Source organism: Erinaceus europaeus, chromosome 8 (genome assembly GCF_950295315.1).
Source record: "Erinaceus europaeus chromosome 8, mEriEur2.1, whole genome shotgun sequence".
NCBI lineage: Eukaryota > Metazoa > Chordata > Mammalia > Eulipotyphla > Erinaceidae > Erinaceus > Erinaceus europaeus.
Window position 1 is genome coordinate 3,915,706 of NC_080169.1, and position 15,415 is coordinate 3,931,120.

At 39.0% G+C, this 15,415-nt stretch overlaps 1 protein-coding gene across 2 annotated transcripts in view; it reads left to right on the forward strand.

Annotated features, from left to right (window-relative positions):
* NPSR1 (neuropeptide S receptor 1) overlaps window positions 1–15,415 on the forward strand; it is a 180,155-nt gene that overhangs the window by 27,937 nt on the left and 136,803 nt on the right. For both annotated transcript variants that reach the window (XM_007523384.2, XM_016188286.2), the window contains exon 2: window positions 12,569–12,701. In XM_007523384.2, coding sequence (XP_007523446.1) covers window positions 12,569–12,701 — 133 coding nt within the window. The remainder of the gene's footprint in view (window positions 1–12,568; window positions 12,702–15,415) is intronic.

The window sequence follows — 15,415 nt, forward strand, 5'->3', positions numbered from 1 at the left end:
TAAAATAGAAAAAAAATTGGACTTCCAGAGGTATGGATATGGAGTAGCTATAGCCGCATTTTCCTTGTCCAGGTTAACTAAGAAAAGCAATGAAGATCACCTGAAAACTCAACAAAATACCATCGGGATCTCTTCAAAATCTCACCACACCACAGGTGAATACACACATGTGTAGCTCACAGACAGAAAAGGGTGAGGGAGAGATCCCCTGGACTAAAAGTCTGTATTCAAGGATTACTGTCATCCAAGTGGGAGAGTAACAATTGACATACACAACTTCTAGGTCTGAGTCAAAGAAACGACTGTGAAAGAAAGAAATGGAAGGAAGGGATGGAAGAAGGAAGCTAATCAAAGATATATTTGGAGATTCAACCTCCTGGGCATGGGAAATGAAAACAAGTATATGTTAGGCTGCGCTGCAGAGGAGAGAAGGAGAGAGAAGAGATTGATCGCAGCAGAGAGGGAACACAAATCTTTATTCATGTGGACACCTCAGAGTTGGGTGAGAGCACAGTAGTTTGGGCCACGTGGAGCTAGCAAAATGGCTGCCTCCCGCTATGCACAGCCACCCTTCTCTGCCTCAGGTAGCTGAGGTGAACAGGGGCAAAGAGAGAAGGGCAGAAGCAGAAGGAATTTTATGGGAGAAATTCCGGAAGTGGCAAATCTGGACGGGATAGGCTAGGAAACAAGGCACTCGGGGATAGGCACTCGGGGATAGCTCTTGCAGGAATGGGAAGGGGGAGGAGTAAACAAGGCACTCCACTCGGGGAAGCTTGGGTTTCAGTTCTCACGGGAATTGGCAATACCCTGAGGGGACAACATGGTGGATGTGACCGCATCTGCACAATTTCCCAACAAGTATATAAATGGGATTACATGAAACTCAAAAGCTTCTACACATTAAAAGCAAACTACACAAGGATAACCAGGAGATCTAGTAAATGGGGGAAGATATTTGCACATCACACATCAGACAAGTGGCTGATATCAAAAATCTATACAGTATTGGCACAGATCTGCAAAAGAAGCAAAAATAACCCAATAAAATGTGTGCCAAACACAGTTTTCTAAAGAAGAGATACACATGGTCTACAGACACAAGAAGAAATGCTCCACTTCAGTTATCATTAAAGAAATGCAAATTAAAACTATGCTGAGATAACATCTCACCCCTGAGAGAATGGCTTACTTCAGCAAGCCAGGAAATAACAGGTGTTGAAGAGATGGTGGAGAAAAGGGAACTCTGCTTCACTGATGGCTGGGAATGCAAACTGGCACAGCCCCTTTGGAAAAATGTATGAGGTGTCCTTAAATAAAAATGGAATGACCTTATGACCCAGTAATACTACTTTTAGGCATTTATCCAGAGGACACTCAAAACACTAATTAGAAGAGACATATGCACTCTTTATTTGTTGCATTATTCACAGTAATCAATTCTTCTAGCATTTGCCCTTCTTCCGTTGCCAGCCAACAGCGTCAGGTTGAGCCTGATGTAAAGTTCTAAGACCTCCTTTGAATCTGGAGAGGCAGCAGTCGTTGACTATGTGGGTCATAGTCTGTCTGTAGCCGCAGGGGCAGTTCGGGTCGTCTCTGGCTCCCCAGCGATGGACAGTAACCAATGAAGCAGCCTAAATGCCCATCCACAAATGACTGGCTAAAGAAGTTACGGGATATATACTCCTTGAAATACAACTCTGCAGTCAAAAAAGATGATACTGTGTCCTTTGGGGCAAAATAGATGGAACTGGAGGTGATTATGCTTAGCAAATTAAGTAAAGAGATAAAAGGCAGCTACAAAATGTTTTCACTCTTACGTGAAATCTAGAGATCAGATTTACATGATTTGCGCAAAAAATAAAAACAAACTTTTGTAAAACTCGCAAGAACTATGGTGGTGATTTTTGGGAAGTGGAAGGGGGAGGATATGGAACTTTGGTGGTACGTATGATGTGGAACTATACATTGGAATCTTAGGATCTTGTAACAATAACAAATAAAAGTTTTTTTTTTAATGGCCACTAGGAGTAGTGGATTTATTGCCAGCACTGAGCCCCAGTGATAACCCTGGTGGCAATAAAATAAATTAAGTAGGGGCTGGATGGTGGTGCACCTGGTTAAGTGCATGTATTACAATGCACAAGGACCCAGGTTTGAGCCCCTGGTCCCCACCTGCAGGGGGAAAGCTTTTCGAGTGGTGAAGCAGGGCTGCAGATGTCTCTCTGTCTCTCTCCCTATCACCCTCTTCCCTCTTGATATCTGGCTGTCTATCCAATAAATAAAGATAATAAAAATACATAAATAAATTAAGTAAGTAAAATAGGATGAGGAGGGAGGAGGAAATGAAGAAAAGAAGAAAAATGAAAAAAGCCCCATGTTTTACTAACCATAACAATGTATTAAATGTCATTACCTGAAGCAGACTCTCAACTTAAGTCATAAACAAAATCTGCATTCTATTTACAAGAGAGAAAATTGATGAAAAATGAAACAAACTGTTTGCCAACATTTATAAACAGATATGTAACATAAAATATAAGTATAATTGTTGGGAACATGTGTGAGCCTGATAGAGCTTAGGGAGAACCACCCCCATCTTTGGATGGAGGTCTGAGAAGATAACCTCTTGGTAAGTCTCTCTCTCTCAACCGAGGTGAGCATAAGGGGGGAAACTCAGACTCGGTTCTTTCCTTCTTGACTCTCAGGCCCACAGATACCCCAGTACTTCCCTCCATTAACTGCAAGCCATATGGCCACAGATTCACTTATTCAAAGTCACCTTCTGATCACAGAAGAACACACCTTATCACACACTTCATCACACACCTCAGACTCCAGACAAGAGAAATCCCAAACTATATGGCCTTTGATATCCATCTTCTCTCTGTCTCACCCTACTGGTTTAACCCCTATGCTTCTCTCAAATACCTTTGGATGATTAAGTTGCTTGTGTTATGGAGAATAACTGTCTTGTATCTCATCAATTCCTGTCATACCAGCCCCCTACCTTAGGGGCATGCTGACTGTTAAGAAACCTGTAATTTCGGTAATATTTCAACAATAATTAACTTCATTGCTTTTCTATTTAACTCATGTCCACTTTGCTAATAAACGGACTCTAGGATTCTGGGACTCAAGGACTCAGATTCTAGATTCACGCTAAGAGTCCCCTGGTGTCTTTTACTTCGTGTCACCCCTGTTGTGAGCGAGAAAGATCCAGCCTGTTACCTTTCCCCTGGAGGACACCCTGCCGGAGAAGGAGAGAGACACCCCGAAATATAATGAAGTCAAGTATAGCAAAATTAACATCAAGAAAAAACCCAAGATAAAGAATCATAAAACGTTCACACTAGTACAAATGAAATCTATAACAAAGACATAAAATCATTAGTCAATCAGAATAGAACAAAATAAATAATTATTGAAATTATTGGAAATGAGGCATATTTTAATGTAAAAAATGATTTGTAATATTTGAAAGTTACATGTCTTAAACTTATAAATCTATCAAGGTCATAAGAATTATAGAAATATTAGCATTCAAATAATTATATAAAGTAATATTTGTAGATATTACATTATACAGTATATGTATAATGAAATGTAGCAAAGAAACCATTGACTTTACACATAAAAAGAATATTTTCATAACTTGATACAATTGTTCTGAAATTTCTTGTGCAATAAAATTAGAAGTATTAAATGTGTACACACTTGAAAGTAGGCCAGAAAATTATATTCTGTTAACTCTGATAGTCTCATTAAAATACAAATAAAGCTACAATAAATATTATTAAAACAATTTATAAAAGCAGATGTCAAAGTCAATATATAATAGTGTGTTACTTTTGCATAAGTTGCATTAACTGGTTATGAAAATATAATGGATTTAGGAAAATGTACACGATAATATTTTAATAGAAAATACTAAATATATACTAAATATACATGTTTATATATACATATATAAATATAAAGTGTGAGAACCTATATTTGCCTCTCCTGGACATGACAACAACTCTACATTTAAACTTGGACAGGTTTGCACAGATTGACAGCTCAACACTGAGAAGAGAATTTCACTGACTGGGAGTGAAAGAAAGATATTTTGAGAGTGTGGAGACAGAGAAATGTACCCATCAAGGCCCCAGCAAGGTAGAACAGTATGCTGACAGGGGCTGTGGATTTTTACCCAGGGAACATGAGGGAGCTGTGCCAATCCCTTGGCACCTCATTTCAGTGGTGTATTAGCACTGCTGAAACCTGGTGCTGGACCTCTCAACTAGGCGGGTGGAAATCAAAGAGAGAATCACCAGCAGATACCAGTTTGCCAAGCTTCCTGAGAAGCCAGAACGTGCTCTGCTTTGCCATGTGTACCACCCAGGTATGAGTCCTGCCCCCACCACATTGAGGGAAGCTTTGATGCTTCTCTCTTGTGCTTTGCCTCTATCTAAAAAAAAAAAAAAAAGTTACTTCTGAAACACCAGGGGTTTCTGTAGACATTCTTTAATTTTAAGAAGGCACACTAAGGGCACAATGGAAAGTTTAACCATGGATCGACCTGGCAATGCCCATGTTCAGTGGAGAACTTCCACCTCTTGCACCCCTAAAAGAATTTTGGTCTATGAGGCCGGGTGGTGGGCACACCTGGTTGAGTGCAAGGATCTAAGTTTAAGCCCCTGGTCCCCACCAGCAGGGAGAAAGCTTTATGAGTGGTGAAGCAGTGTTACAAATATCTCTCTGTCTCTCTCCCTATCTTCCCTTCCCCTCTCAATTTCTGGCTGTCTCTATCCAATAGTTAATAAATATAATTAAACAAATTAAAAATTAAAAGAATTTTGGTCCATGCTACCAGTGAAGGAGAAATGATAGGGGGAAGATGACAAGAGGGCTCTGAACTCCATCAAGGTCCAGAGAGAGAAGAAGGACAATAAGTGTAGGTATAACTTAGAAAGGAAGATGGGACCATAAGAAAAAAAAAGGGCAGATATAGATATAGATAGATAGATAGATAGTTATGGAAATAATAGTCGACCTATTTCTGCAACCTTGGTAGAACTACAGTAGATTCCAATGGAGGGGGTAGAGATACAAAACTCTGGTGGTGGAAACATGGCAGAATTATAACCCTTTCATCTTACAATTTTGTAAATCAACATTAATTCACTAATATAATTAAACAAAAAAGCTTAACTCCAGGTAACTTATCACAATACCTGAGCTGCAGGACGGGGGGTGGCTATGAAGTGTAGGCTTTCAGCAATCCATAACAAAATGTCCCTTTCTGCAAATGATAGGCACAAATATTTAATAGTTCTCTGACTTGATCTCATGTGCCACTCTGTCTTTTTCTTCTTCTTTCCCCAAACCATAAACATCCCTAGGACTCCGTTATCTTCCCTCCCAGTACAGTATTTCTGGAATACTTCAGACACTAGGACACTTCATTTCTTACTATACCCCTCAACTGCATCATTTGTCAGAATCACAATGTAAGTGAGGTCAGCTATTCCTGGAGAATGAAACTCACCTATTTTCTTACCTTATTTCCCAAGTTTCTCAGCAGGTTTTTAAAGTTAGTCCTCCAAGTTCAAACCACTTTATTTATGACCTGCCATTTATACACAAGTGTTTGAGTTGGGGCGACATCAGTGTGGTAGACTGAGTCTCCCTTTCTCTATCTGCTCCCGACAGCACAGTTCCCTATCTGTGTTAAATAAGAGAATTGTCTTACAAACTTGTATTCCCTCACTCCATTTAGATGCGCCATTTTGCAGTTGGTTTCCATTCCTGATGCTTTATCAATACCACTCATATCTGAACTGCTAGAGAAATGAGTAAGACAGGAGATTATAACCCTTAAGGTCACAAATTGGTCTCATAAAATCAGTTTTTTCCCAGAAACACACACACACACACACACACCTCAAGCATTTTTGCTGCATATCTAATTGCCTACAAAGCAACGTTGCCACAGAATAACAAAATGAAAACAGACAAATGAGGTAAGTTAGTTTAAAATGACATAGTGAGACAAGTTTTCTTTAAAACTAAAGAAAATAAAATAAGATATTCACTAAAATATCTTCCTTTATTGAGAGAGGCTCTGATTTTCAAGCTACTAGGACTCATGTTTGTACTTAAGCATTAGATTCTATTGTTTTGAAAGTTTTGCACATTATTTGACAGTCATTGCTGGCAGTGCTTTTGTTTATTTTTATATGTAATGTATTTGACTGATAACACATAGCTAAACATAAAGTTCTATCACGTGTCTCGCTTTTTTTTTCTTCCTCTTCTTTTTTTTCCTCCATGGTTATTGCTGGGCTCGGTGCCTGCACCATGAATCCACCACTCCTGGAGGCCATTTTTTCCCCCTTTTGTTGACAGAAACAAAGAAATTGGGAGGGAATGGGGAGATTAAGACAGAGAGAAGCAGAGAGACGCCTGTAACCCTGCTTCACTACTTGTAAAGCTTCCTCCCTGCAGGTGGGGACTAGGGGCTTGTACCCATATCCTTACACACTAATTTTTGCACTCAACCAGGTGCACCACCACCCAACCCCATTATGATCTTTTATTCAATAGGAAAATATACCATTTTCAAAAAATGCTTACTAACTAGAAATCCTATCACTATTTGGAAAGGTACAGGAAAAAAAAAAAAGGCAGCCATTCGGATAGTAAAGATGGCAGCCTTATTAGGAAGCAGATTAACATTCAGGTTTTAGTGCAGGTAGATAAAACGACATTCCACTGAGAATGGATGACAGAGCACAGGTCTAATAGCAGACATGTGGTGTAACTCACCTTCTGTCACAAGTTCATTTTCTTGTGCAATCAGCTTGTATTCCTATAGAGACTGCCTACCAGTTGCCAGGATCCCAGTAGCAAGCTAAAGCTAAAGCAACACCTAAGTGGCCCTGCCTTCATCTTAGTTGACTGGCTTTAACAGTTACTGGTAATAATGGACCATAGTATTCCTAACATTTTCCTACTTCTTGTATAAAAATGGGAAGCAATGCAGAGTCTTTATGGGGATAGGTGAATAAGTCAATCCATTGTGTTACTGGAGCTTACTCTGCAAGCCCTGACCTTGCCCCACCTGGATATCAGATAAAGGCTTTCTGTTGGCCAGGACACTTGGTGTGTGTGTGTGTGTGTGTGTAACTCAGATACAGCCAGACATCTCCAGGACACTTGGTGTGTGTGTGTGTGTGTGTGTGTGTGTGTGTGTGTGTGTGTGTGTGTGTGTGTAACTCAGATACAGCCCGACATCTCCAGGACACTTGGTGTGTGTGTGTGTGTGTGTGTGTGTGTGTGTGTATGTGTGTGTGTGTGTAACTCAGATACAGCCAGACATCTCCAGGACACTTAGTGTGTGTGTGTGTGTGTGTGTGTGTGTGTGTGTGTGTGTGTGTAACTCAGATACAGCCAGACATTTCCAGGACACTTGGTATGTGTGTGTGTGTGTCTGTGTGTCTGTGTGTCTGTGTGTGTCTGTGTGTGTGTAACTCAGATACAGCCAGACATCTCCAGGACACTTGGGGTGTGTGTGTGTGTAACTCAGATATAGCCAGACATCTCCAGGACACTTGGTGTGTGTGTGTGTGTGTGTGTGTGTGTGTGTGTGTGTGTGTGTGTGTGTGTGTGTGTGTGTCTCCAAAGGCTAGCAGAAGAAATCCGTAGAAATAGTCCCAAATTCAGATGGTTCCTGAATGGTGATCTTGGTGTATCCAGGATGTTGAACTTCTACAATCAAGGGTTCAGCACAGTACTTGTAAATAAAGGTTTTACTTCTTTGGCATGGATTCAAATAAAATCTGTAGAGGACAAGACAAAAAAAACAAACAAACATACTTTTGGCCTTAAGTTAGTAATTCTACTGGATTCAATCATAATGATGCTTGACCAGTTGAGGAGCAGTTTTAAAAGAACACAAAATTTAGAGTCCATCTAGAAAACCATATTTCAGTGTTTGCTTTTAACCAGCTCAAGGAAAGGCTTTGCTGGTTGTGATGGCAACCACAGTGGAGCTGACAGAGAAAGAACAGAAGCATAGACTCTACTTCACGTCAGGATGGGAGCATGGCCTGACCAAGCATTTCCTTATAAAGGTCCTGATAAAGGACCTGTGGCTTTGGTGAAGAATTCTGTGGAGAAAAGTGACATTTAGCAACTGGGTGATTGAAAGGGTTGCAATGAAAAAAAATGTAAAGCATATAAAAAAAAGCTCTGCTTAGTTGTTCCTGAAGCATTAAAGGTATGTGCGCATTCCCCTGTGGTTGTTTAAGAATTGAACCTTTTAGGAGTGCATTACTGCATCCAAACATTGCTTGTCCAGCAGGGTTGTATGGTATGATGATTCCATGTTTAGTATTCCATTGAGAGAAGAAGTGAGCTGTAGTCTTGGAAACATGAAGGAAATATATCAGTCTGTACTCTATGAAGAATGCTTTTAGTGATGAAGGCAGAGAGGTGTTTACAAACATGGATTACATGGATTACCTTCTCTCCTGTCTTATAAGTGGCATGTACAACACCTGAAAAGGTGTCCACTGAGACATGGATGGACTTTAATTTACCAAGTTAAGGAATGTGTGTAATATTCATTTGTCATAATTCATTGCTAGTAAAACCTCTGGGCTTAACAGCCATAGAGAAAGAAGAGTTTGGAGTGATAACGACAACATCGGCATGAAAGAATAATGCCTTCTACCTGATTCAGAGGAATACCAAGTTGTTTAACTAGGGCTTTAGCATCTTGGTGAAGAAGGGAGTGGGTGTTAGTAGCCAAATTTAAATTAGCAGACATTATTAATTTATTGGCTCTGTCCTTACCCTCAGCAAGAGGACCAGGGAGACCTCTATGTTAACAAATCTGAATTGCAAAAAGTGGACAGGTTCTGCTCTGAATAAGGCATTCAAGAATACAAAACATTTGTAGAAGAGAGGGTTCATTGACATCTGAAAGTAAGGCAGAATGAATATGTTCAACCAAGTCAACCACATAGAAGGAATTACCTAGAATCTTAATAAGTTGTTTATTGCAGTATTAGAGCACTACAATGACAGCTGAAAGTCCCATTCAGTGTATGGAAGTCTGTGGGTCAATTAAAAAATGATAATCAGGGAGTCAGGTGGTATCACAGTGGGTTAAGCGCATGTGGCAGAAAGCTCAAGGACCGGCCTAAGGATCCCGGTTCGAGGCCCTGGCTCCCACCTGAGGAGAGTCGCTTCACAGGCTGTGAAGCAGGCATGCAGGTGTCTGTTGGTATGCTTCTAATTCTGCTTCTAAAACCTCTTCTGTTTCATTGGTTTAATCCCCCCCTGCTTAACACTGTATTCTGTTACTTAACCACTGTTAACTAAGCACCGCCCCACTGGTTCATGATGTCTTTTTGCTCCGCCCCCCTCTCCTGGTACACCCTGATTTCCACCAGTCTTTTTTCGCTCCACCCTCTCTATGTCACATCCTTTTTCTACCCTACTTGGCGAGTATATATAAGGAGAGGATTGTGATTAGAGAGAGCTTAGCTTAGACTGCGCTGCATTCCACATGAATAAAGACTGAAATGCGTACCACTCAGCCATGAGTCCCTGGTCATCTCTCTCTCCCGCCCACGAAGCTAGCCTGGCAGGTGTCTATCTCTCCCACTCTCGGTCTTCCCCTCCTCTCTCCATTTCTTTCTGTCCTATCTAACAAAGACATCAACAACAACAATAACTACAACAACAATGAAGAACAACAAGGGCAACAAAAGGGAAAATACATATTAAAAAATTTAAAATGATAATCAGTGACTCAGCATTCTTTCATGTGTTTGTTGGTCCTTCACATCTCTTCTTCGCTGAGTATTCTGTTCATATCTTCTCCCCATATTTGGATAGGATCTTTTCTCTTTTTACTGCTGAGTGTGGTGAACTATTTAAATATTTTATTTATTAACCTTTTAGCTGATGTACGGCATGTCAAGTTTTCTCCATTCTATATGGAGTATTCCTGTGTTGGTAGCTACAAATATTTGTCTGGAATCAGAAAACACCTAGAACTGCTAAGACAATCTTGAGAAAAAAAGTATATGCTTCCAGACTTCAAGTTATTATAGGGCTGATTTAATAAAACCTTCCATGTACTAGAACACAAAATAGACACACTGGCCAGTGGCATAGAATTGAGACTCCAGAAATAAGCTCCATATGACATCTAATTTTCAACAAGAGAATATAAAATATTAAGTGGAAAAAGAGTCTCTTCAACAAATGATGTTGGAAAAACTAGGTTGAAAGGTAGAGAAGAATAAAACTCAGCCATTACATTTCACCACACACAAACTCTAAATGGATCAAGGATTTTAATGTTAGACCAAAAACTAAAATATTTAGAGGTAAACATTGGCAGAACTCTTTTTCAATCTTAAGTTTTAAAGGCATTTTTGATGATAAGTATAATTGCAGGGAAAACAAAAACAAAAATAATCCAACAGGACTACGTCAAATTGAAAAACTTCTACTTGGTAAAAGAAACCAGTGGTCAATGTTCAGTGTAAGTCCTTTTTCAATCCCTATGAAGTTTTGTCACAGTCACTTTCTGTTTCTCTAAAAAAAAAAAGTCTGCATTTGTTAGACACTTTGCTATCTGGCCAATTTGTCTCACTCTCTTGTGCTCACACTCTGTCTTTCTAATCTCACCAATTTATATATTTACTCTCCATCTCTGTGGCATTCCCAGTTGTAACATTACCTAAATGACGTTAGTTCTTAAGTTTTGAAATACTGTTAACATACTATCAACATCTAAATCTCCATTTCCAGTGTCCCTTCACCTCCAGACTCTTCTATCCAACTACTCGTGTTTCATATCTATTTAGAAATCTAGTAGGCATCTGAAAATTCAAGTATCACAAACAGAACCTCTGATTCTGCTGCAGATCCACTCCTTCACAAGTCTATATCAAGTAAATTAAAAATATTTTATAGATATTCTCCTTTCTGCCAAAATTCCTAAAATCACCCTGAATTCCTTTTTCCCATTACAGCCTAAAACAGATTCATCCGTGAATATTACCACAAAGCAGGATGAACATAAACCAGGTGGCAGGTTGGAAATTCTGGCATGATTCCTATGTTCCTCAAGGAATTCTTGAGGAAGAAGTCTCTTTTCCTTGATGTCTTTGATTTTGCTCCCAAAGCTTTCATTCACTGGATAATTGATCTATATAGTAGTTAGCAATAGTTAAAAGTGAACTGATTTCAGATACTAGTCACTTCTACCATCAAAGTAACACACTACACTAGTATTTGACCAGAAAAGTGGGTACTAAATTTAACCTAATAGGTAACTAAAATTTTACCACCCCCATGGGGTTCTTTTGGTTCTTCTTCTCTTTTCCTTCAAACTGAAGAATCAACTCAGATTCTCATCTATGCGTACTTAGCAGAATTTTGTTCAGGTTTTCTTAGGCAGATATATCTTGGCTTTGGAGATGAGGTTTCTTGCTAAAGTTCCCTTCACTTCTTTCTACATGTGTGTGAGGGTATGTGTGCATGTATGTGTGGGTGTGTGTGCATGTATATCCTGCCCAAGTCCTGTATCCAGCTTCCTCCAGTGCCCCAAACCTCTGCTTATCCTAGGCTATGGACTTAACATAAATAAAAAGTTCTGTTTGAAGGAATATTATAGACTTTCTTATGAAGTACTTGACATTTTAGGTAGATACCATTCTTTGCTTTTTTTCCCCACTTTTACTGATTATACGGTATTCAGTGGAAATTAAATATTATTATATTAAAAATCCTGTCAATGAAAAACAGAGTAGGATAACCCATAATTATACTACCCCAAAATATCCACTCTGAGTACTTGAATATACTTCAGTCTTTTTATGCACATACAATTTTGCATAATTGTAGCCAGAATCAATATAATCTAATCTTACATAATCATCCTGACTGTCATTGTTAATAGCTACACAATAGTTCACTGAATTGAAGTGCTTTATTTATTTAATAATTTTTTCCTCTTTAAATCTGGTCCAATTTCTTCTTTGAATAAATAAATGTATCTTTGTGACAGTAATGTTCTTTTTCAAATATTGAATTCTTTAGCATTAGACCTAAAACTGGGTGGTGGTAGCACATCTGGTTAAGCACAGACATAGTGTGCAAGGACCCGGGTTCAAGCCTCTCGTCCTCACTTGCAGGGGGATGGGGAAGCTTCATGAGCGGTGAAGTAGGGCTACAGATGTCTCTCTCCCTTTATCTCTCCCCTACCCTCTCAGTTTCTCTCTCTACCCAATAATAAACTTTTTAAAAAGAAAGAAAAACAAACAGTTTTGTTTTCTCTTGACGTATATTTCCAGACATATTTTAAAGGGTATTTCAATTTACTCTACTCTCAGTGTGGACAGGATCACTGTGTCTTCATTCACTTGAGAGTAGAACTGTGACCGGTAGGAACGTAAGGCCAGGAGGCAGACATCCCAACAGCAAAGTTGTAGCCTTGGATCCTGTAAAATTCACTGCTACTCACTGACACATGACTTTTATGTTACTTTGTTTCTTATAGACTGAGCAGTTGATAACTCTGTGGGTCCTCTTTGTTTTCACCATTGTTGGAAATGCCACTGTACTGCTCTCCACATGGAGGAGGAAGAGGAAGTCCAGAATGACTTTCTTTGTGACTCAGCTGGCCATCACAGGTAACTCTAAAGACTGAAGAGCAAAAAGCTCTGTGGGAAATTCTGTCACCTTATTTTCAATTGTTTGGACAATAAAAATGCTCTATGTTTCCATCAAGTATCAGTGAGTATGAGAATAAATTCTATAACAGTATAAACTTCATATTTGAATTTTTCTTGCAGAAAAAAAAGAAATAGAAGATCCCTTTATAGTTTTTGGTTATTTTTAATATTTTATTTATTTATTTATTATGTACTTATGATTGAATAGAGACAGAAAGAAATTGAGAGAGGTGGGGGAGATATAAAGGGAAAGAGGGGACATCTGTACCCCTGCTTCACCACTTGTGAAGCTTTCCCCCTGCAGGTGGGGACCAGGGGCTGGAACCTGCATCCTTGAGCCCTGTAGTATGTGCACTTAATCAGGTGCACCACTGCCTAGTCCCAGGAGATTTCTTTTATAAACATAATACACTATACAATGGATTTAAAAACACCAAAGCTCAAAAAGATGGTATTCTATAATCCATTGCATTATGAGCTTAAGGAGTAAGGCCCAGAAAATGTACCAGAAGTATCTCTATTCAATAATAAATATGTCTCAAATACACCTTGCAGATGAAATCTTCAGGTAGTGCTTTAATTTTTTTTTTTAGTTATTTTTGTTTAAAAATAAAATAATAAAAATAAAAATGGTGGGCATCATATAAGGTTGATGCATCGCACCTAAAGGAGGGATGAGAAAAATATTCAATTAAAAAAGAGTCTTTGAAGAAAGACTCCAACAGAAATGGGCAGAGTTCAAATTGGCAGAGCTCATGTTTAAAGGAAAATATAAGCAGGGAAAGAATCCTATTTCACCGAGAATAGAATGGGCAGATGCGATTTCTGGAGAGATTGTTCACATACAGGTTTGGAGGTCTGAGTCCTGGAGGAAGATGACTATCATAGGAGTTCAGTTTGGATCAGACCATAGAGCACATTCAACATTAAAAAATGAAATGAAATGTTAAGTACTAACAAAAGCAATAGTAGATAGCTATTAGAACGAGCTATTGGGTACATTTCAGCCTGTATTCTCAGTTGCAATTATACTTTCAGTTGCAACAATGACAGTAAAGGGTGTTTGGGAATTTAATCTTAAGCCAGAATATATCAAAACATATAATGTTGTGGGGGCTGGGCGGTAGGGTGCCAAATTAAGCATATATGGTACAAAGTGCTAGGACCTCTGCAAGGATCCCAGTTTGAGCCTCCTGCAGGTGGGGGGAGGGGTCGCTTCACAAGCAGTGAAGCTGGTCTGCAGGTATCTATCTTTCTCTTCCCCCTCTCTGTGTTTGCCTCGCCTCTCAATTTCTGTCTGTCCTATTCAACAAAAACAGTAGCAGCAACAACAGTGAATACAGCAAGAATGGGGGGAAATGGGCATCAGGAACAGTGGCTTCGTTGTGCAGGCACCGAGCTCCAGCGATAGTCCTGGAGGGGGGAATATATATATATATGATTGTAACTCACACACACACACAAATCTTAGCCATACATTGTTGATACCCTGAAATTCCTACCCTCTCTCTAACAAGGTATAAAATGTCCATCTTTCTGAACTAAGTTACAGTGACCAGTAAATACAAAGGCATTATTAATAAACACGAAAGTAGAGAATTCTGAGGCGCAGAGGTAGGACTTGTGGTAGGAGAAAACTTCCTCAAACCTTCCTCTAAACAAGAACACCATTTTTTCACTTTTGTTCTTATTAAAGCAAAGGGTAGTTAGTATTATCCAGCAAATACGAAGATGCAAAATCCCTGGATAAGTGTACCACAAATCGCTCTTATTATATCTCATCAAATCCAGTGTTGTAGAGAACAGTCCACAAACCATGTGTTGTTATAATGTAGCCATTTAGAGGTAGAAAAAATATAAGCATGGAAATCAAATTTTGCCAAAATAATTAAAAAATAAAAATCTGAAATTTCTTAATCTAATATTTAAGAGGAAAGCTGTATATTCTATTCTAGTCCATCATTTACTGTATGAATTCAGGCTTCATTTCTAATTAATAATCCAAGATAATCTGCTCTTTAAAATATTATGATTACTTTATTGTCACTAGGGTTATCACTGGCGCCTACTCAACAAATCCACTATTCTCAGCAGCCATTCTTCCATTTTTTTTCATTTGTATTTAATAGGACTCAGAGAAATTGCGTGGGTTGGAGGAGATAGAGGGGGAGAGAGAGAGAGACACACCTGAAGCATGGAAGCATTGCTGTAAAGCTTACCCCACCCCACCCCCAGCTTGTGGGGATCATTGTCTTGAGCCTGAGACACTGAGCATGGTAACTTGTGTGCTCAGCCAGGTGCATCACCGCCTGAACCCTAAAGTCTACTTTTACTTTTATTCGCTAAATTGTTATGGACAGATGCAAGGGATCAAGTCAAGAGCGTTTTAGGTCAAGTTTCTTGGAGAAGGAAGCTTGTCAAGGATCTAAAATTAAACTGTTTTTCTTATATAAGATACTAACATTTTTCTCTATGTGCATTTTACCATGCTAACAGATCCTTTTGTATAGGGATAAAGAAGATATCTTATTTAAGCACCAACTGTTCTGAAATTGGTATCAGCTGAATTTGAATCTTCCAGTTCATATTATTTTCCTCCTAAGGTTTTTAAAATTCTCTATAATGAGGTGAGATTGTAGTTTTGTATATTCTGACTCATGATTCTGGTTCTC